Below are 21,416 nucleotides of genomic sequence, written 5' to 3'. Positions count from 1 at the left end.
TCATGAAGACATACTTTCTTAAGAAAAAGCTAGTATTTCCTTTAAGATACAACAGAAAGACCTAGTTAAGTAAGAATTGAGATATCAAGGCAGATGCAAGTTGGGATGGGGTGGGCAAAACAAGAACCAAGAATACCTCTTGTTCAAAAACATCTTAAAGGTGACACATTAAACAGAACAAGTGATGGGAAAATGAGAATAAGGTAGAGGTAACTGTGACAAATGTCATGAGATGCTGAACTTTAAAAAATAAAAATAGGTAATAAAAGAGTACAATGTCCTAAGAAGGGCACGGCATCCTCTTCAAAACAGAGCACAGTATACAGTGGGTAGAGAACACAGAAAGTCTTTCTATGCCCTGAGTATATTTAGAGTATTTCAGTAATTTCGTGTTTGGTCAAAACAGAACATACTGACAGTTCAACCCATTAAAGCATCTCTCTCTATTTTACCTAATATTTTGTGACTTGTGAATAGCAAACTTAAATCCATTACTGTCTTAATACAACATTCCTAAAGAGAATGTTGAGTCAAATAGTGCAGTGAGTTGTTAAAAGGCACTGTTGAGAGCATAACTAATCCTCTGAAGGCGTATCAGAATGGGATGTGGTTTTTACGAAGTAGTTGTCAATAGCAGTTGTTCATATATATTGGAGACAAAAACTAACTCATTTATTAGCAGATGGTAAGTTCTTAAAATCACGTATGCACGGACTAGTCATATCTGACACTAACTGTACTTCCACTACTGCATGTGTCTCTACAGAAGATCTTAATTCACCGAAAATTATTTCAGCCATTTTTCTCAGTGTAACAGCTAAAGGTTAGAGTGACAAAGGTCACTCTGGAGCCTGTGCTCTGGAGCCTGTGAGTTGTAAACATAAAAGAAAACTCTCCAGTTTTTATCTCACTGTATATATAAAAGTTAAAAAAAAGTGATTTTTTTTCAGGAATACTTTGTTTATCCATTTTTGATACAGGAAAACATTAGGTATGTATGAATTAAGTAACAATAAATCCCCTGATGCTCTCCTTCAAGATTTTTAAGAAAACTGTAATTCTGGGTGCTAGTCAGAATGATAGTCTTGGTTTATAAGGCAACAAAGTGTTGACCAATAAATTATTCCAAAGTAAACCTAAACATAAACCTAAACATGGTTCATTCAGTTCCAGATGTTTAAAAGAGACATGAGAAACGAAACAACCTTTTTGTCATAATTATGCTTGAAATTATTTTGGAAGTTAACATCACATTAATTGCTCTCTCTCAGAAATAAGTTGTATAAAACGTTGAAAAATACACTTTTAATGCTCCCATTTAATCTATTTCAATTGTGTAGGGTTTCATGTATAAATGAAAAAACTTAAAAAGTCATGTAATATGGTTATAATAGATTTTATTATGTAGCAGGATAAGTGTAATAATTATTATTAATATTATATCTGCATATATGTTGCTACAGAGCACATACCCAATATTAAAAGGTCAGGAATGATTACTGTACAAATACTGTATAATAGGTACCTTTTAAATCAGAGAGAATTTCTTTCTCTCATAGTAAAAGGGAGGAAACTAATAATGTATTATCCAAATATCAAATCTTGTCACATTTAATGCTTATAAAGAAATAAAGCTTTAGAAAATAATTTTTGAAGAAATCCTGCTATAATTCAGAACTATAATACACATTATCCATAGATTACATTACTCTGTACCCTAGAACAATATACAAGAAACAGAACCACCTGGAACCCTAAAAAACACGCAGGTTCCTGGGCCCTATTCACAGTACATTTGATCTGGGTCTCAAGAATCTGAATTTCTAACAAGTTTTCATGTGATGATAAGGCAGATCACATTGGACTAGCACTGACCTAGAACACAAGTCATAAATTATGGCTCCTGGGACAAATTTGGCCTGCTGTCTATTTTTATAAATCAAGTTTTACTGGAACACAGCCACAACCACTTTTTTATACCTTCTCTATGGTTGATTTTGTGCTATAACAGCAGAATTAAGAAGTTGTAACAGATACTGTGTAGCGTACAAAGGCTAATGTATAGCCTACTATCTGGCCTTTTACAGAAGCATTTTTTTTTTTTGCCCTTAAGATAATTTGTTTTAACTATTTTTTTTTTTTATTGAATGGTAACTATGTACATTAATGCACTTCTGGGGTACAGTGTGGGGTTTTCATACAGAAGCATTTGCTAACTCTTTCCTCCAAAGGCTACTCAGTTGAGAGCTTTGAAATTCAGAAATGAAAGTTACTGATATTAAGTATGAAGATATATAGCAAGATTGTTAAAGTACTTCAAAACCTATAATTATCTACCATTTTTATGAATGTCTCTTTATCTAACAGCAACGAGTTGCTAACTTTCCCACTGCCATGATATAATGTCTAGTGTGTTCTACAATTGAAAGCCACAGAATTATTCTAGGGTCTATAATGAAAAACATCTTAAAACCTGCAGTTTCAGAGATATGAGCCAAACAAAATCAAAACAGTATAATAAAATATATGTTGAAGAATTTAAATCTATATTAATAAAATTTCTTATTTGAGAAAATAGAGGAAATAGAAGGACAGAGAGTACAAGGACAAATTAAATAATAAATTTTTCTAATTTATCTCATAATCTTTTCTATCATCGTATTTGACCTCTACTTTCTCTATCAGTAAAAAATGGCACCTTGAGAAAGTAGCAGCACCAATAGGCTGACATCAGGTTTACACAAGAACAGTGGCTATGAGCCTCAGATTTCTCAGATGTGTTTTATTACTAGTACAGAATATGTATTATTCAGGCCAGTCCCCACCATTTCTCCTTGTCTTATATTAGACTCAATTCAAACATTTATATTACCAGCTGGATCCCTGAAGGCATCTATCTGATTTTGGAATCCCTGACTTAGATAATACTCAAAGTGAAAAATCAGTTCAGGTAATTAGATCACTGTTAAAAGCTATTACACATATTTGTTTGTATGTGTACATACATAAGTGAAACTAATAGTGTTTAAGAGCAAAAATCTGAGATTATCTAAGTAGGGTAATTCAATTTTGTGAAAGGCAATATACTTTAGCCATCTCCATTGAAAGGGTAAGACATTACGATGAAATTACAAAGATATATTTAGAGGTTCGGGTTCCTTTTATATCTTTTGGTAAGTTAATTGGGCTAGATGAATAATTTCCCAATAAATAATTGTATATTTGGTTTATTTAGAACCATCTGTCTATCTTTGAATGACAAACTTCCAAACAAGTGTTTTACAAACTCTTGGTAAATAGAATATTTCTCATTGTTGGAACAGGAAATTGCTAATAAACTGTCAGAAGGAATATTTGTCAGCTAGTACCTGTTGCACGATTGTTGTTAATTCCAGGCAGAGTTGTATGACATTATTCCTTGTAACTGAATAGTCTGTAACAGCGGCAAATGGTGACCTATAAATAGAAAAGGAAAATTGTGATTATTAGGAACAGCTTTTGAAAAGTCCCAAAATACAACTGCCCAAAATAAGATGTGAAATAAATTGTTCTGAAGTTTACATATTGATAAAAATATTCAGGACTTATTTAAAGGAAAAAATTTAGAGAAATGTTTGGAATAGAATTAAATTCAAAACCATGAATGTTTCCTTTCTAGCAAGTTTCTCTCTTTTTAAAGTTCTTAATTATTTCAAAGTTCTTTGGTGTTTCTTGCAAGGTCTTTCACTACATCTAAAACCAAAACAAACAAACAAAAAGGAATATTTTAGGCAAAGACAACATTTTAGCACACTTTCGAAAGAAGCTAAGATTTTGAGTATGGGGCTTCTTGGATTTTTCACAATTGTTAGTGTTGGGGCATCCAACTTGGATCCCCCCCTCTGCTGCCAGAAGTTCTATTTCCTCTTTTTTGTTTGCCCTCTTTTGCTTATCATGCTTATCAATCTTTCTCCCTGTCAATAAACTCTATCCTGTCGCTTAAAAAAAAAAAGAGTAATACCAACAACTAATGGTCGCCCAGAGCTTACTATGTGTCACATACTATTTTAAATGCTTTTTTTTTTTTATTGCTGGGGATTCATTGAGGGTACAAGAAACCAGGTTACACTGATTACATTTGTTAGGTAAAGTCTCTCTTACAATTGTGTCTTGCTCCTAAAAGGTGTGTCACACACCAAGACCCTACCCCCGCACTCCTTCCCTCTCTCCACCCTTCCCTTCTCCCACACCCTTCCTTCCCTCTCTGCTCTTCCTTTCCTCCACCTCTCCCTCTTTCTCTCTCTGCTCTCCTCTTCCCCCAGCCCCCACCATGTACTAGATCATTAATTGTCCTCATATCAAAATTGAGTACATAGGATTCATCCTTTTCCATTCTTGTGATGCTTTACTAAGGATAATGTGTTCCACTTCTATCCAGGTTAATACAAACGCTGTGAAGTCTTCATCTTTTTAAATGTCTGAATAGTATTCCATGATGTATGTATACCACAGCTTGTTAATCCATTCCTAGGCTGGTGGGCATTTAGGCTGTTTCCACATTTTGGTGATTGTAAATTGAGTTGTGATAAACAGTCTAGTACAAGTGTCCTTATGGTAAAAGAATTTTTTTTCCTTCTGGGTAGATGCCCAGAAATGGGATTGCAGGATCAAATGGGAGGTCTAGCTTGACTTCTTTGGGGGTTCTCCATATTTCCTTCCCAAAAAATTGTATTAGTTTGCAGTCCTACCAGCAGTGTAAAAGTATTCCTTTCTCTCCACACCGTGCCAGCATCTGCAGTTTTGAGATTTTGTGATGTGGGCCATTCTCGCTGGGTTAGATGATATCTCAGGGTGGTTTTGATTTGCATTTCTCTAATAATTAGGGACGATGAGCATTTTTTAATGTTTGCTAGCCATTCATCTGTCTTCTTTAGAGAATGTTCTATTCATGTATCTTGCCCATTGAGATACGGGATTTTTGGCCTTTTTCATGTGGGTTATTAATCTGAGTTCTCTATAGATCCTAGTTATCAAGGTTTTGTCTGATTTAAAATATGCAAATATCCTTTCCCATTGTGTAGGTTGTCTATTTGTTTTGTTTGTTGTCTCCTTAGCTATACAAAACCTTTTCAGTTTAATTAAGTCCCATTTGTTTATTTTTAGTGTTGTTGCAATTACCATGGAAGTCTTCTTTTTTTTTTTTTTTTTTGAAGTCTTCTTTATAAACCCTTTCCCAGGCTGATTATCTTCCAGTGTCTTTCCTATGCTTTCCTTGAGGATTTTTATTGTTTCACGCCTTAAATTTAAGTCCTTTATCAATCTTGAATCAATTTTGGTAAGTGGAGAAAGGTGCGGGTCCAGTTTCAGTCTTTTACATGTGGATATCCAGTTCTCCCAGCACCATTTATTGAATAGGGAGTCTTTCCCCAGTGTACATTCTTGTTTGGTTTATTGAAGATTAGGTGGTTGTAAGATGTTAGTTTCATTTACTGGTTTTCTATTTGATTCCAAATGTCTATGTCTATTGTTGTGCCAGTACCATGCTATCTTGACCACTATGGCCCTGTAGCACAGCCTAAAATTTGGTATGCTGATGCCCCTAGCTTTGTTTTTATTACTAAGAACTGCCTTAGCTATACAGATTTTTTTCCGGTTCCATGCAAAATGAAGAATCATTTTTTCCCAAGTCTTGAAAGTATGATGTTGGTATTTTAATAGAGATGGCATTGAATCTGTAGATTGCTTTGGGAAGTATAGACATTTTAATATTGTTGATTCTTCCCAGCCATGAGCATGGTATGTTCTTCTATTTGTTAATTTCCTTTCTTAGGGTTTCACAATTTTCTTTATAGACGTCCTTCACCTCCTTTGTTAGGTCTATTCCTAGGAATTTCATTTTCTTTGAAGCTATGGTGAAGGGCAATGTGTCCTTAATTAGCCTCTCATCTTGGCTGCTATTGGCATATACAAAGGCTACTGACTTGTGGACACTGATTTTAAATCCTGAGACATGACTGCATTTTTTGATGACTTCCAGGAGTCTTGTGGTTGAGTCTTTGGGGTTCTCTAAGTGTAAGATCATATTGTCAGCAAAGAAGGAGAGTTTGATCTCCTCTGCTCCCATCTGGATGCCCTTTATTTCCTTCTCTTGCCTAATTGTATTGGCTAGAAATTCCAGCCTTATGTTGAATAGTAATGGCAACAGAGGACAACCTTGTCTGGTTCCAGTTCTAAGTGGAAAAGCTTTCAGTTTTACTCCATTCAGTAAAATAGTAGCTATGGGCTTGTCATAGCTAGCTTTGATCAGTATAAGAAATATACCACCTATGCCTATACTGTTCAGTGTTCTAATTAGAAAAGGATGCTAGATTTTATCGAATGCTTTTTCTGCATCTATTGAGAGGATCATATGGCCTTTGTTTTTGCTTCTGTTGATACAGTGAATAACGTTTATGGACTTGTGTATGTGAAACCAGCCTTGCATCCCTGGGATGAAACCTACTTGATCACACTGTATGACTTTTTTGATGATAAGCTGTAATCTATTGGCTAGGATTTTGTTGAGAATTTTTGTGTCTATATTCATTAGTGAAATTGGTCTGAAATTCTCCTTTTCATTTGGGTCTTTTCCAGGTTTTGGTATCAGGGTGATGTTTGCTTTATAGAACGTGTTGGGAAAGATTCTTTCCTCCTCAATTTTTTGGAATAATTTCTGCAGTATGGGAATAAGCTTTTCTTTGAAGGTTTGATAGAATTCTGGCATGAAGCCATCCAGACCAGGGCATTTTTTTGTTGGAAGATTTTTTATTGTTTCTTTGATCTCAGTGCTTGAAATTGGTCTGTTCGGGAGATGTATTTCTTCCTGACTATGTCTAGGAAGAGAATGTGATTCCAAATATTGATCCATTTCCTTCACATTGTCAAATTTCTGGGCATAGAGTTTCTTGTAGTATTCAGCAATAATCTCTGTATCTCTGTGACATCAGTTGTTATTTCCCCTTTATCATTTCTGATTGAGGTTACTAGAGATTTTACTTTTGTATTTCTAGTTAGTCTGGCCAAAGGTTTACCTATTTTTTTTTTTCAAAAATCCAACTCTATGTTTCATTAATTTTCTGAATAATTCTTTTGTTTTCAATTTCATTAATACCTGATTTAATTTTGGATATTTCTTTTCTTCTATTGGAGTAAGGCTTAGATTATTCTTCTTTTTCCAATTCCATAAGATGGTTTGTGCATTTGTTGATGCAATCTCTTTCTGTTTTTCAGATGTAGGCATGTAAAGTGATAAATTTTCCTCTTAGGACTGTTTTTCCTGTATCCCACAGGTTTTGGTAGCTTGTGTCTTCATTGCTCTTATGCTCAAGGAAGTTAATGATTTACTCTTTTATTTTTTCCTGCACCCAACTCTTATTCAGCATAAGGTTGTTTAATTTCCATGCCTTTGTGTGGGGTTCAATGTTTTTGTTGGAGTTGAGTTCCCCCTTTAATGCCTTGTGGTCTGAGAAGATACAAGGTAAAATTTCAATTGTTTTGATTCTATTGAGGTTCGTTTTGTGTCCTAGGATATGATCAATTTTGGAGAATGTTCAATGGGACAATGCGAAGAATGTACATTCTTTATCTTTGGGATAGAGTGTTCTATATACGTCTATCAAGCACAGTTGTTCTAGGGTCTCATTTGAGTTTCTTATATCTTTGTTTAATTTATATTTAGAGGATCTGTCCAGCTCTGTGCGAGGAGTGTTAAAGTTCTCCATTATTATGGTGTTATAAGATATCATAATGCTCAGACTAATTAAATTCTATTTCAAGAATCTGAGAACATTTAAGTTGCATGCATAAATATTTAGAATTGAAATGTCTTCCCGTTGTATTTTTCCCTTGACCAATATGAAGTGACCATCTTTGTCTTTTTTTTTACTTTAGTTGCTTTAGATCCATATGTATTTGAAAATAAGATTACAACTCCTCTTTTCTTCTGAATTCCGTTTGCCTGAAAAATTGTCTTCCAACTCTTAACTCTGAGTTTTTGTTTTGAGGCTAGGTGTATGTCCTGCAGAAAGCAAATGGATGGCTTATGTTTTTTAATCCAATCAGCCAATCTATGCCTTTTCAGTGGGGAATTCAAGCCATTAACATTCTTTTTTAATTTTTTTGAGACATAGTCTCAAGCTGTTGCCCTGGGTAGTGTGTGGAGGCATCACAGCTCACAGCAACCTCTAACTCTTGGGCTTAAGTGATTCTCTTGCCTCAGCCTCCCAAGTAGCTGGGCCTACAGGTTCCTGCCACAACACTCAGCTATTTTTTGTTGTAGTTGTCACTGTTGTTTGGCAGGCCCAGGCCAGGTTTGAACCCACCAGCCCAGGTGTATGTTGCCAGCACCCTATCCACTGAGCTAAAGGTGCTGAGCCACCATTAACATTTATTGAGATACTTGATAAGTGTGGTAGCATTCTATTCATCTGATTTGTGAAAGTCCATTGCTTTGTTTTATCTTTTGCATCATTGTAGAAGTTAAGTTCTGTCCTTTAATTTCTGAGTTCTTACTTTGCTGGTGGCCCATTGTGAAGGTCCATGTGTAGAACAGGTTGAAGTATTTCCTGTAGAGCTGGTCTTGTGGCAAATTTCCTCAATGTTTGCATATCAGTAAAAGATTTGATTTCTCTGTTAATTTTAAAATTTAGCTTAGTGGGATATAGAATTCTGGGCTGGAAATTGCTCTGTTCACATAGATTAAAGGTAGATGACCATTGTCTTGTGGCTTGAAAAGTTTCATTAGAGAAGTCTGCAGTCACCCTGATGGATTTGCCCCATAGGTCAATTGGTGTTTACTCCTGGCAGCTTGCAAAATCTTTTCTTTTGTCTTGACTTTGGACAGGTTTATCACAATGTGTCTTGGAGAAGTTCTATTAGAGTTGAAGTGACCTGGGGTCCAATATCCCTCTGAAAGGAGTGTATTAGAATCTTTGGTGATATCTGGGAAATTTTCATTTATAATATTCTGTAGTATGGCTTCCATTCCTCTGGAGCATTCTTCTTCCCCTTCTGGGATACCTATAACTCATATGTTTGAACACTTCATAAAATCCCATAATTTTGTCAGTGAACATTCTTCTTTCTCTCTCTTCTTTTCTGCCTCTTTAATTATCTGAGTTATCTCAAGAGCTTTGTCCTCTCCCTCTGAGATTCTTTCTTGTCCATGGTATAATCTGTTGTTGATACTTTCTATTGCATCTTTAAGATCCCTAATTAACAGTTTCAATTCCTTCAGCTCTGCTAAATCCTTTCTATATTCTTCATATCATTCATTTCTTTTTTTTTTCATTCATCTCTTATTTGATTCTGTTTTTGGATTTCCTTTTGGTTATTTTCAACTTTCTCAGCAATTCCCCTCATTGTTTTTTGGTTATTTCCCACTTTGTCAGCAATTTCCTTCATTGTTTTCATCATCTGCATTTTAAATTCCCCTCTGTTATTTCTAACATTTCTTTATAGGTAGAATCCTCTGCAGTAGCTACCTCATGGTCCCTTAGAGGGGTTGCTCTGGACTGGTTTTCCCTGTTGCCAGCATTTTTCTGCTGATTCTTCCTCATGAGTGTTTTCTTTTGTCTGTTTCCTTGCCCTAATTTTCCTTTCACTTCTTCTTGCTCTTTAAGTGACTGTGCCTCTGGTCTAAGGTTTCGATGAGTCCTTTTGGTACAGGACCAAAAGGATGAGAAGATTGAAGAGCAAGAAGGGAAAAAAAGATTTTAAAAAAAGAAAAGAAGGGAAAGGAGAGGGGGCAAGTAAAAGGGAATACTGACAAAAAGAAGAGAGGCACAGAAAAAGGGAGACAGGAGTAATAAAGGTGTACAGAAGGGTACTTTGACCCAACCTTAAAAACTCCCAACCTCTGGGGGTCCTGGGTTGGGTGGTTCTCTTGAAGTCAGCAGCTCTTTGCCAGCCTGTTCCAACACAGAACCCCACCTCAACCAAATAGAGAGAGAAAGACAAAAATACTATAAATCAAACCAAAACAAGCAAATAGAAAACCTTATAGGATAAAATTGGGGGAAAAACCAAATAGGGGCAGAAACACTAGCAAAAATGAAGTTCTTATTATTAAAGATGGCAACAATGGAAAATTTTATTTAAAATAGAAATACGAAGAAAGAAAAGAAAAAAAAATCTAGAAAAATTTAGAGGGAAAATGTTGAAATAAAAAAAAAAAAACCCAAACTAAAGACAAAGCAGTATATATATCTTGCTGAATATTGTCTGGGCAACAGGTGATCTTCTGTGGTATGAGATATTAATCACAATGTTGATACAGCTGTATGAAATGGAGACTGGAGGCCTCTGCTGATTTCTCAAACCCCTCAGTGTTGAGAGCCTAAATCTCTCCTCATCCCGCTTAAAAGACATTTTCAACCATTAACGTTGGCTAAGTAGACGCTTTCCCAGGAAAGCACATGTTGCTGATCTCTCTTGAAGTGGCTGCCTGCTTATTCAGTGTGCTCAAACTGGTCTCACTCTATGGCCCTACTAGGCAGCCCTGCTACTGTCAAACACTGAAATCTCTGCTCTTCCCCAGCATCTCAGTCCTGGCCTTTGGCACTGCTCAGTCACTACATCACTTGCCCAAGGTCTCCCAGCCCGAGCCTAGCTTTGCAACCCTGAAGATAGAGCCTGCAGGGGCAGTTCTCCTACAATGGCTGCACACATGGTCCACAGCCAAACAATATTAGCTCTGTTCTGGCTTAGCAGCTCAGTCCAGGTCCCTAGAACAATACGTAAAGTCATCTGTACTCTCACTTTAAGTTCTCTCAAGGTAGTTCAACTGAATGCCCAAGTCTAAAAGAACAAAACAGCCCACAGGGAAGGCCTTACGTGTTTGGAATCTTGCTGCTGTTTGCTGCTGTTGTAGTTAACAGCAGCGGCAGCCATGGCCTCAGACCCAATGAACGCAATGACCTGTTGCTTCTCCACTGCTTTTGTCCTCCTCCTGGGGTCCAGATGTCACCCTGTGCCTCCAAAGGAATGTTTATGGGCAGAGCCCCCAAGCCAGAGATGCCTAGAGTCTTCTCTCCCCAATCTCACTGCACCCAGTTGCATAGAAGCTATTACTCAGCTGCCATCTTGCTCCCTGCTATTCTAAATGCTTTACATGTATTAAATAATTTGATCTTCACAACAAGTCTTATGAAATAGGCATTATTATTCCTATTTTACAGATGAGAAAGCTAAAGTAAAGAAAGGTTAAGTGACTTATTTAAGGTCACATAACTGGTAAATGGAGGAGCTGGCATTTAAAACCCAGAAAGTCTGACTCCAGAACCCAGGAAGTTTGACTCCAGGGCCCATCCAACACACACAGTTAAATACTTCTATATACTCCTTCTTGTACAAATGACATTTTACTTCCTTTTTAGAACAACTCAGTGTATGGATATTAAGAATATAGTAGTGAAAGGTTTATATTTTCAAGATTAGTATAAAGAGAAAACAGTGGTCATTGTTTTGAGTATTTGCCACCAAATGAATTCATAGTGATTTTCCAGTACTCTTTATCCTCCCTCCCCTCTGTGAACACCAATCAGTTTTTTGTGTGGTCAAAGCTACATGATTTGGGAGGACTACTTTAAGAAAAATAAAACAAAATCACAAATAGAAAAGAAGGTATGGAGGTGAAAATTTAGTTGAATTACTAGAACCATGGTGTTTTAGATCCCCTCCTTTTTTGAGATTTCTTTAGGCAAGTCACTGGAAAACTTACACAGAATTGCTTCTTGATTAGAAACTGAATTTGACTCTTTTCTAGAAAACTCTGTAACTCAAGCACTTCTACTTTCACAGAAAGGATTTTAGGATTTTCTTAGGATAAAATCTCTCACCTCTATATAAGAGAGAGGTTCTTTATCAGTTACAGTTTTTAAAACACATTTTTTCTCTTACATATATTTTTTTTTATTTTGGACATTTTAATAACTATACTGTATCATATCATCAGTTTTAATTTGAATTTCCCTAATAATTATCTATATTAATATTATATACAATACATATCTAATAGTATCTATATTTCCCTTCTGATCTAATAGTTTACAAGGTTAAACATATTTCATGTCAGTATTTGCTATCCATATGCATATATACTCTTTGGTGAAATGTCTGTTCAAGCCCTTTGCCCATTTTTCTATTAGGATCATTAGTATTCTTACTATTGAGTTTATAGAGTTCTTAATATATTCTGTATGCATGTTTGTTGTTGAATAGATTATATATAAATATTTTTTCCCAGTCTATGGCTTGTCTTTTCATTCTCTTAAGACGGTCTTCAGCAGATCAAAAGTTTTTAATTTTGATTAGGTCAAATGTATCGATAACTTCTTTTCTAGATTATGCCTCTGGTATCATATCTAAGAATCCTTCATGTGACCCTAGGTAATGTTTTCATAGAAAAGTTTTACCATTTTACTTTTTACATTTAAATCTATGATCCATTTTGAGTTGACTTTTATATAAGGAATGAGGTTTGGCTTGAAGTTCACCTTTTTTCCCCCACGCATGACTAAGTATTCCAACATCATTTGTTGGAAAGAATATCCATTCTTTACTGAATTCCTTTCTTCCTTTGTCAAAAAAATCAATTAACCATATGTATAGGTGCAGTTCCAGACTCTCTTTGTCCATCCTGTCACCAATACCACAGTTTTGATTACTGAAGCTATACAGTAAAGATTTAAAATCAGGAAACTTCTTTAAAAAAATTAAAGTACAAAAATCAGTTAATTTATTTTTTAAAATTTATTAACTATTCTAGTTCCTTTGTTTTTCAATATAAATTTTAAAATCCTATTATCTGTGCGTACAAAAAATTCTGGAATTTTGATGTGAGTTATATTAAATCTATAGGAAAACCTGAGAATTGACATTTTTATTAAACTGAGTCTTCTAGCCCATGAACAAAGTATATCTTTTTTTTTTTTTTTGAGACAGAGCCTCAAGCTGTCCCCCTGGGCAGAGTGCCGTGGCATTATAGCTCACAGCAACCTCCAGCTCCTGGGCTCAAGCGAGTCTCCTGCCTCCGCCTCCCAAGTAGCTGGGACCACAGGCGCCCGCCACAACGCCCGGCTATTTTTTGGTTGCAGCCGTCATTGTTGTTTGGCGAGTCCGGGCTGGGGATTCGAACCCACCACCTTAGGTGTACGTGGCTGGCGCCTTAGCCGGTTGAGCTATAGGCGCCGAGCCAACAAAGTATATCTTTCCATTTATTTAGGTCTTCTTTAATTTTACATGTCAGTATTCTATAGTTTTCAGATACAGATCCTATGGACATTTTAAATTTATATGCAGTCACCTCATTATTTTTGGAGCAATTATAAATTAATCTGTGTTTTAAATTTTGGTTTGTAATTAGTCATTGCTAGGGTAGATATATATATATATTATTTATATTTCTATATATATTATTTTTTTGAGACAGAGTCTCACTCTGTTGTCGCAGGCTGGAGTGCTATTGCGTTATAGCTCACAGCAATCTCAAACTCCAGGGCTCAAGTCATGCTCTTGCTTCAGCCTCCAGAGTAGATGGGACTCACTACAAACTTGGTTAGTTTTTTCTACTTGTAGAAAAAGTAGTAGAGATGGGGTCTCACTTTTTCTCAGGCTAGTCTTGAACTCCTGAGCTCAAGGAATCTACCCAACTCGGCCTTCCAGAGTGCTAGAATTACAGGCATGAGCCACTGCACCTGGCCTAAATATGATTAATTTTTTTTGTGCGTGGAGTGTGATATCCTGCTACCTTCCTAAACTCATTTACTAGTTCTAATAGATTTTTATTTTTAGACTTCTTAGGATTTTCTATAAACACAGTATCTGCAAATAGGGAAAGTTTTATTTCTTTTTATTACCTTTTCTTTTCTTACTCAATTACATATGACTTTCAATATCATATTAAATAGGATGGGCAAGAATGGACAGTCTTGTCTAAACCCTGATATTAAGAAGCAAGCATTCATTCTTTCACAATGTAGTATAAGATTAGCTGTGTGCTTTTTATATATGCTTTTTACCACACTGAGGTAATTTCATTCCTCTCCTGCTTACTGATATTTTTTTCTCATTTTAATAGTGTTCTATTAAATGTTTTTTCTATATTAACTAATATGATCATACAATTTTTGTTCTATAGCCCATTGATGTGGTGGATTTGTATATTGATTTATTTGGTCTATCATGACTTATTTTCCAAAGGCTTACCCAGGCACCCCACTACCATTTATTAAATGACCCTTTCCTTCTCCCGTAGTTTTAACATACTGTTTTCTAAATGATTCTATGTGTCAGTGTTTTTCAACCTTTTATATCTCATGGCACACTTGAACTTACAGTTAAACTTCCCAGCACACTTAAATTTATGTTGATCAAAAAAGAGTTAAAAAAAAGAATATACTTAATGTGCTTTGAACTTCTTTAGAAAATAATTTCATTAATTATCTTTAAAATTTTTCACAGTACACCTAAGACCCTCTCATGGCACACCAGTGTACTGTAGCACACTGGTTGAAAAAATCACTGCTATATACAGTCATATACCACATAGTAACATTTTGGTCAATAATGGACTGAACATATGACAGTGGTCTCATAAGATCATAAGTTTTTCAAGCACACCTTTATATACTCAGAATAAATTCCACTTCTTCATGGCATATAATTATTTTTATACATGGCTAGATTTGGTTTGTTAATATTTTGCAGAGAATTTTAACATCTACTATTCATGAGAAATATTGGCCTTTAGTTCTTTTTTTGTTTTTTTGCATTTTTTTCTTGCACTGTCTTTCTTGAGTTTTAGTATCAGGATAATAATTGCCTCATAAAATGAGACAGGAAGTGTTCCCTCTTCTATTTCTGGAATAGATGTGTAAATCTGGTATTATTCCTTTTACTATATAGAATTCACCAGTGAAATCGTCTGGCCCTGGAGCATTTTTTTTCCATCCCAAAATGTTTCTAAGTACTATTTACTTTCTTTAACAGGATTATTCGAAGTATCTATTTCATCTTGTGTTAAGAATTAGTATTTTTCAAGGAATTGATCTATTTCATCTAACCTGCCAAATTTATGTACAGAGAGTTCTTTGTGATATTCTATTATTAATTTTTACATTTTGATTGACTTCTCTACAGTGTTTGTGTTTCTGTTTTCAGTTTTATTTTTGTTCTTACCATTATTACTTGCTTTTTTCTCCTTCCTTTGTGCTTATATTTTGCTCTTATTTTTCTATTTCCTTGAGATGGGAACATAGGCAACTGACTTGCCATCTTTCTTTTTCTTCTATTTTTTTTTAGATTTTTTTATTAAATCATAGCTGTGTACATTAATGCAATCACGGGGTACAGTGTGGTATTTTCATATACATTTTAAAATACTCTCACCAAACTGGTTAATGTAGCCTTCATGTCATTTTCTTAGTTATTGAGTTAAGACATTCATACTCTGCTTTTAGAAAGATTCACTTGTACCCTTGTAGGATAAACCATAGAGGTGACTCCTCCAATCACCCTCCCTCCACCCATCCAGAAGCAGTCAGTGCTATAAACTTCCCTTTCAGCCCTGCTTTAGCTGTGTGTCACAAATCATGATTTGTTGCATTTTCTTTCTGTTCAATGTATTACTTTTTATTTTCCTTGAGACTTCCTCTTTGACCATTGGATTATTTAGAGGGGTATTATTTTGAGATCTAGTTTGACTTCACTGTCTGATTTCAATTCATTTAACTTTGTTGAAGTTTCTTTTATGATGCATATATAGTCTAGCCTGATGAACATTCCATGGATATTTGAAAAGAATTTCCACTCTGTTGTTGGATAAAGTGCTCTACAAATGCTATCTATAGTAGCATTCAGTTGTTCTAGTCTTTCCTGCCTTTTTGTCTAGTTTTGTTAATTCTTTAGAGAGAGGAGATAAAGTCTACAATTGTGGATTTGTCTATTTCTTCTTTCACTACTGTCAGTTTTTGCTTTATGTACATTAAAGTTCTGTTGTTTGACATGCACATTTGCAACTCCTGTGTCTGCTTTTTTGAATTGTCTATGTGCATCTAGAAATCATTTTTGCCTATTTTTCTTATAAATTTGTTTTCCATTAAGATAACCTATATAACTAAAATTCATTTTAGTCAACAACAGATATCATTCTATCATAATTAATATATTTTCCATAGGCTTAACCAAGTGTCCTACTACCATTTACTAAATTTTTTTCCAGTAGTTTTAACATATTATTTTCTAAATGATTCTATGTACAGACATGCACTGCATAATAATATTTTAGTCAACAATGGACCACATATACAGGCTGTCTGGAAAGTATCCAGCCATATATGTCTATTTTTCATATTATATGGCTGGAAACTTTCTGGATAGCCTTATATGATGGTGGCCACATAAGATTATAGTACTATATTTTTAGTGTACCTTTTCTATGTTATGTTTATATATACAAATACTAACCATTGTGTTATAATTGCCTACAGTATTCAATACAGTCACATGTTTAGGTGTGTAGCCTAGGAGCAATAAGCTATAACACATAGCCTATGTGTATAGTAGGCTACACCATCTAGGTTTGTGTAAGTACACTCTATGATGTTCACACAAAGACAAAATTGTCTAACAATACATTTCTTAGTACATATTCCTGTCATTGTGAGACACATGACTGTATTATAGTCTACTTCTGGCTCTCCTTCCACTAATTTATCCATTCCTATTCTAAATCCCAATATATTTTTCAACATAATTTACTAAAATGGAAGAAGACATTAAGAATTCAAATTAATTAGAAAAATGTCATTAATTAATTGAAGTTCTTAGTTTTAGAAAATAACTCCTTGATTTTAAGTAGAGACTAGCTTCCTGATGGAAGTTTTCTAAAACTAGATTGTAGAGACAGTTATATATTGGTATCTAAACTTACTAAAACTCATCAAACTATACTTAAAATGAGTGAATTATACAGAAGAGAAATAAGCCTTCAATAAAAGTGTTTTTATTAAGATATAAAAATAAGCACTTCTAGAAGTAAATCATTAATTTTAAAAATTACCTAAAGACCATTTTTGCTGCATTGAAGCATAAAAAACTGGCATTTTAAATTAAGAATTCAAAAATGCTTCTGGCATGATTATAAAAGAGTTTGGGCTCTTAGGTTTGTAAAGGTCAGAGTCTGCTTATAAAATCTAAAGAATTCATTCAAAGTGATGATTTTTTCATCAGCATGATTTTTTCCCGCAAATACTTAAAAGAATCTCATTTGATCTTCAACATATAAATGGGAAAATCTATTTGATGACTAAATGCCCATAGCAAACTGAATACTAAGGCATGTTTTCCACTTTCCTGAAGCAAACTGAATACTAAGGCATGTTTTCCACTTTCCTGACCATTCATATTTTCTATAGGACAAGATTATCACTCAAGGTTAAATTTCAAGAAAAATGGGAAAAAATTAAACATATAAGCAAGGAAAACACTGATTTTATTTTGCAGTGATTAAGAATTTCCCTAATGTTTCATCTTAAGGGCAAACCATATAAAGTCATATTAAGAGCCATTTTTGACCAGAAGATATTAATGTTTGGTATGATGATTTTGGCTATTCACACATATAAATAAGGGTATATGGTTGACAGGCAGGGTTTTAATCTTTGTGGGTTACTAAAGATAATCACTCAATCATGACTTAATGATCATGTATGAGATTAAAATGGATCTCTGTAGAATAACTGAACATGATCAACATACAACAATAAAGTCAAAATAAGGAAAGAAACTTTGTTCTTAAGTCTGAAGAAATCATAGAGTCAGTTTGTATAAAAAGAACACAGTGACTCTAAGCAAAGGAAATAAAACTCATAGCAAGAAGCTTTTTGATGCCAGAAAGGAAAAAGAAAAGATTAAATCCTTGGTTCATCAATAAATGGCTGTTGCAGGGCTTATCTTATTTAGACTCTAAAAATTAAGCAGCTATCCTTCTTAAATGATCATATGGGTAGTACGATGCTTGTATTTCTCTCTAGTGTAAGGTTTATGGCTGTATAAGAAATGATTCTTTGTGAATTTTTCTTAAACAAAAGAATTATATTTATAAAAAAGTTATTAATGGTTCAGAAATTAGGCAAATTAGAAACCAATAAGGAAAGCTAAGAAGTTAATAAAGAAAATCTGGAATGCCTTACCATTTCACACACTGGCACGACTGAAGCCTTAGGGTAGTCCAATAGTGGTAGTGCTAACATCATTGCTCTTCTTTGGTCCAGCTGGTGCCAAGTGAAGAGCAATGAACACACGAGAGGAACTAAGACCAAACAATACATTATCTGGTAGTATTTAATGGAGTTTTCTTGGTCTCTGTAATTTTTTTTCTGGTATAGAATTAAGTTTGTTCAACAGTTTCTTAGCGTGGAAGAAGAAACTAGTTTTAATCATTTTTTTCTTACATAAGGGAAACAATTTCAAAGAAAACATTTTCTCTAGCATCTTAAAACTCCTCTGCCTTAAACATGGAAAATGTTTTCAATGATATCAAAAGATCTCATCGATCCTTTAAAAACATAATAGTCTTAAAGGTATTTGATGAATAATTAGAACTAAGTATTAATGCTAAAAATGAGAGAAAATAAGCTTTCATTATTAATAGCAAAATAGATTTTTTCTATTCAAATAATAATTTTGAACATTTTTACTGATATTACCATACAACATGATACTTATAGTGATCTGTAAACCTCTGAGTATAGATTGATTTAGCAAAGCTACCGAAAACAGTAAGAAAGATGAGGTGTCATAAAACAGCAGGATGCAAATTAAATATAGGCAAGTAAACCATGCATTGGAAACAAACAGTAAAGCTATCAATTGTGATTCACCTTTGAGGCTTAAACCATGCATTGAAAACAAACAGTAAAGCTATCAATTATGATTCACCTTTGAGGCTTTTCCTCTGGGAAAGTCTGCTATTTCCTTCAAGTCAATATTTAAAAAGGGGTTAAAAAAGGAATTTCTTTAGCCTTGGATTTTCTTTGAAAAATATATCTCATTTTAAATGGAATCTCTATTGAAATTGGAATTTCTGTGATTTGTAAACATTTTTCTAGGCAAACTCTTATCCCTTAAACATTTAAGTCCTCCTATGTTACCAAAAATTGTCTCATTGATCCCTTTAAAATAGAATGTCCTGCCAAATATTTTGTAAACAATTAAAATGAGATATCAATGCTAAAATGAGAGGAAAGAATAAACTTTTTACCATAAATAGTAAAATAAAAAATTTCAATGAATAAAACTGCAGGTAGGAATCTAAGGTATTGAGGCCAAAAACAGAAAAGTAGTAGTCTTGCTTAGCTTTTGAAGATACATTCTAAGTGCAAATAAATGTTCATATGCCACAATTCTAAGAATCATTGCCCAAAATCCTCAAGAATTAATCAGTGTTCAAAAGGAGATATAACAAAGGAACACGAAAGAGGAAAACAACAGGGCTTTGGTGTCAGACAAAAAAGATGCAAAGTATAATTTTCGTATTAGATGAATGACTCTAGCAAGTTACTTAAGACCTTATATGTCCCACATCTTCTCCAACATGCCTGAAAATGCTTTCTTGCTTTTCAATCAATTATGCTATGAATCTACATTTCTTACCTAACCCTAATCAAAACTCCCTTAAAGTCACAGAAGGACTGACACCCATCTAGAAGATAAGCTGCAACTGTAGACTTTCATGCCGCAATCAAATAATCAAATGCTTTTCAACAAAAAGCAGACATGACAAAGTCATTAAAAGGTTAACTTTAAAATGAATAGTTTTCTTTTTTTAAATTATTAAGTACATAGTAGTCATATTTTTACAAAATAACGTTCATTTTAAGTGTATCTAATTAAAATTTATCAAAAGTGGTCTTATTGATTACATCTAACTTAATACAGTGTTCCAGAATGAAAAGATTCCCTAGTCCTGATATAGGCTAATGTCTAAAAGAGTTTTTCCTGGAATTTTTATGGTTTCCTGCCTTATATTTAGGTCTTTTGTACATCCTGAATCAATTTTTGTATCTGATGATAGATATGGCGTCCTGTTTTGTTCTTCTTCACATGACTATCCAGTTTACCCATGCTATTTGTTGAGTGGGGCTTCCTTTCCCTATTGTATGTTGTCTGCTTTGTAGAATATCAGTTGGTTATAGGTGGATGGCTTTATTTCCAGGTTCCCTATCATGGTCCATTGGTCTATGTCTCAACTTCTGTGCCCAAACCATGTTGTTTTGGTTAATATAGCCTTGTATTATAATTTGAGGTCAGGTAATGGATGCATCCAGATTTGCAACATTAACTTGTTTCTGCTAAACATAAAATGATTTGCTTGCTTTGTGATATTACAATATCAATGTTAAAGAAATCCAATGCTCATCAGCATTATAACACACATAATGATCACAAATATTTTAAATTAGAGGAAGAGGTATGAAAGGTTGTCTTGCAGAAATTAAAAGATGAAAGGCAAAAGCAAAGACAATTGAATTATTTCAAGCAGCAATAAGACCTGGAGATAATGAAACTGAAGCAACTTATATAATAGCTTATATACTTGGGGAAAAAAGGAAGCCATCAAATGATGTAAAATTCATGAAAAAATGCACTGTCAAAGTTGTGGGATCCTTAGACCCCAAGAATGTTTCAAACTACAAACAACCACCTCTTTCAAGAGAACCATAACAGATTGGCAGATGAATCAGCTTTCACCTTAACAGAACAACTTCATATAGTACTTCAAAGGGAAAATGATTATTATTCAATTGCTTTGGATGAATCAGCTGATGTTACAGATTTGATGCAGGTTTTGTACTTCATCTGGGTCATAACAACAGATTTTTAGATTAAGATGTCAGACCTGCAGAATTTGATATTCTCCTTTAAGCAATAATCTATAATTCATTAAACTTGTTCATCAAAACCATATGAGGAATGTTTCTAACTTACTTAAGGATATAATATCAAAGGATAAACACTGAAAAAATTTGTTAGTGACTTTTAGAATAATAAGTACCTACCTCTTCTCTAAATAAATTTAGTTAATATTTTTGTTTCATCTTAAGGTCTAGAAAAAAATTACTCTGTCTTTATGCTTTCTTATGTAAGGTAAAAATATGCCTTGTCTTTTTTTATTTTTCTTTGCTTTCCATGAACTTAGAACCTAAACACTTAGTTATAAAAGTTCCATAGAAATGATATTGACTAAAAATTCTTGTTTGTCACTGTAGATTTGCGTTAATTTGGGGGGTTTAAAATAGCCAAAATAGCCACTGCAAGTGAATGTCACCAAGCATTTGATCTTTTTTTTTTTTTTTTTTTATTGAATGGTAACTATGTACATTGATGCACTTTGGGGG

The 21,416-nt window shown here is 34.1% G+C and overlaps 1 protein-coding gene across 5 annotated transcripts in view; it reads right to left on the bottom strand.

The window, feature by feature from the left end:
• CNKSR2 (connector enhancer of kinase suppressor of Ras 2) overlaps window positions 1-21,416 on the bottom strand; it is a 296,118-nt gene that overhangs the window by 204,705 nt on the left and 69,997 nt on the right. For all 5 annotated transcript variants that reach the window (XM_003791903.3, XM_012806405.1, XM_003791904.3 and 2 more), the window contains exon 4: window positions 3,369-3,456. In XM_003791903.3, coding sequence (XP_003791951.1) covers window positions 3,369-3,456 — 88 coding nt within the window. The remainder of the gene's footprint in view (window positions 1-3,368; window positions 3,457-21,416) is intronic.

The sequence above is a fragment of the Otolemur garnettii genome, unplaced genomic scaffold (assembly GCF_000181295.1).
Source record: "Otolemur garnettii isolate 467f Iridium unplaced genomic scaffold, OtoGar3 scaffold00051, whole genome shotgun sequence".
Classification (NCBI taxonomy): Eukaryota; Metazoa; Chordata; class Mammalia; order Primates; family Galagidae; genus Otolemur; species Otolemur garnettii.
This window is presented reverse-complemented; position numbering and strand designations above follow the sequence as displayed.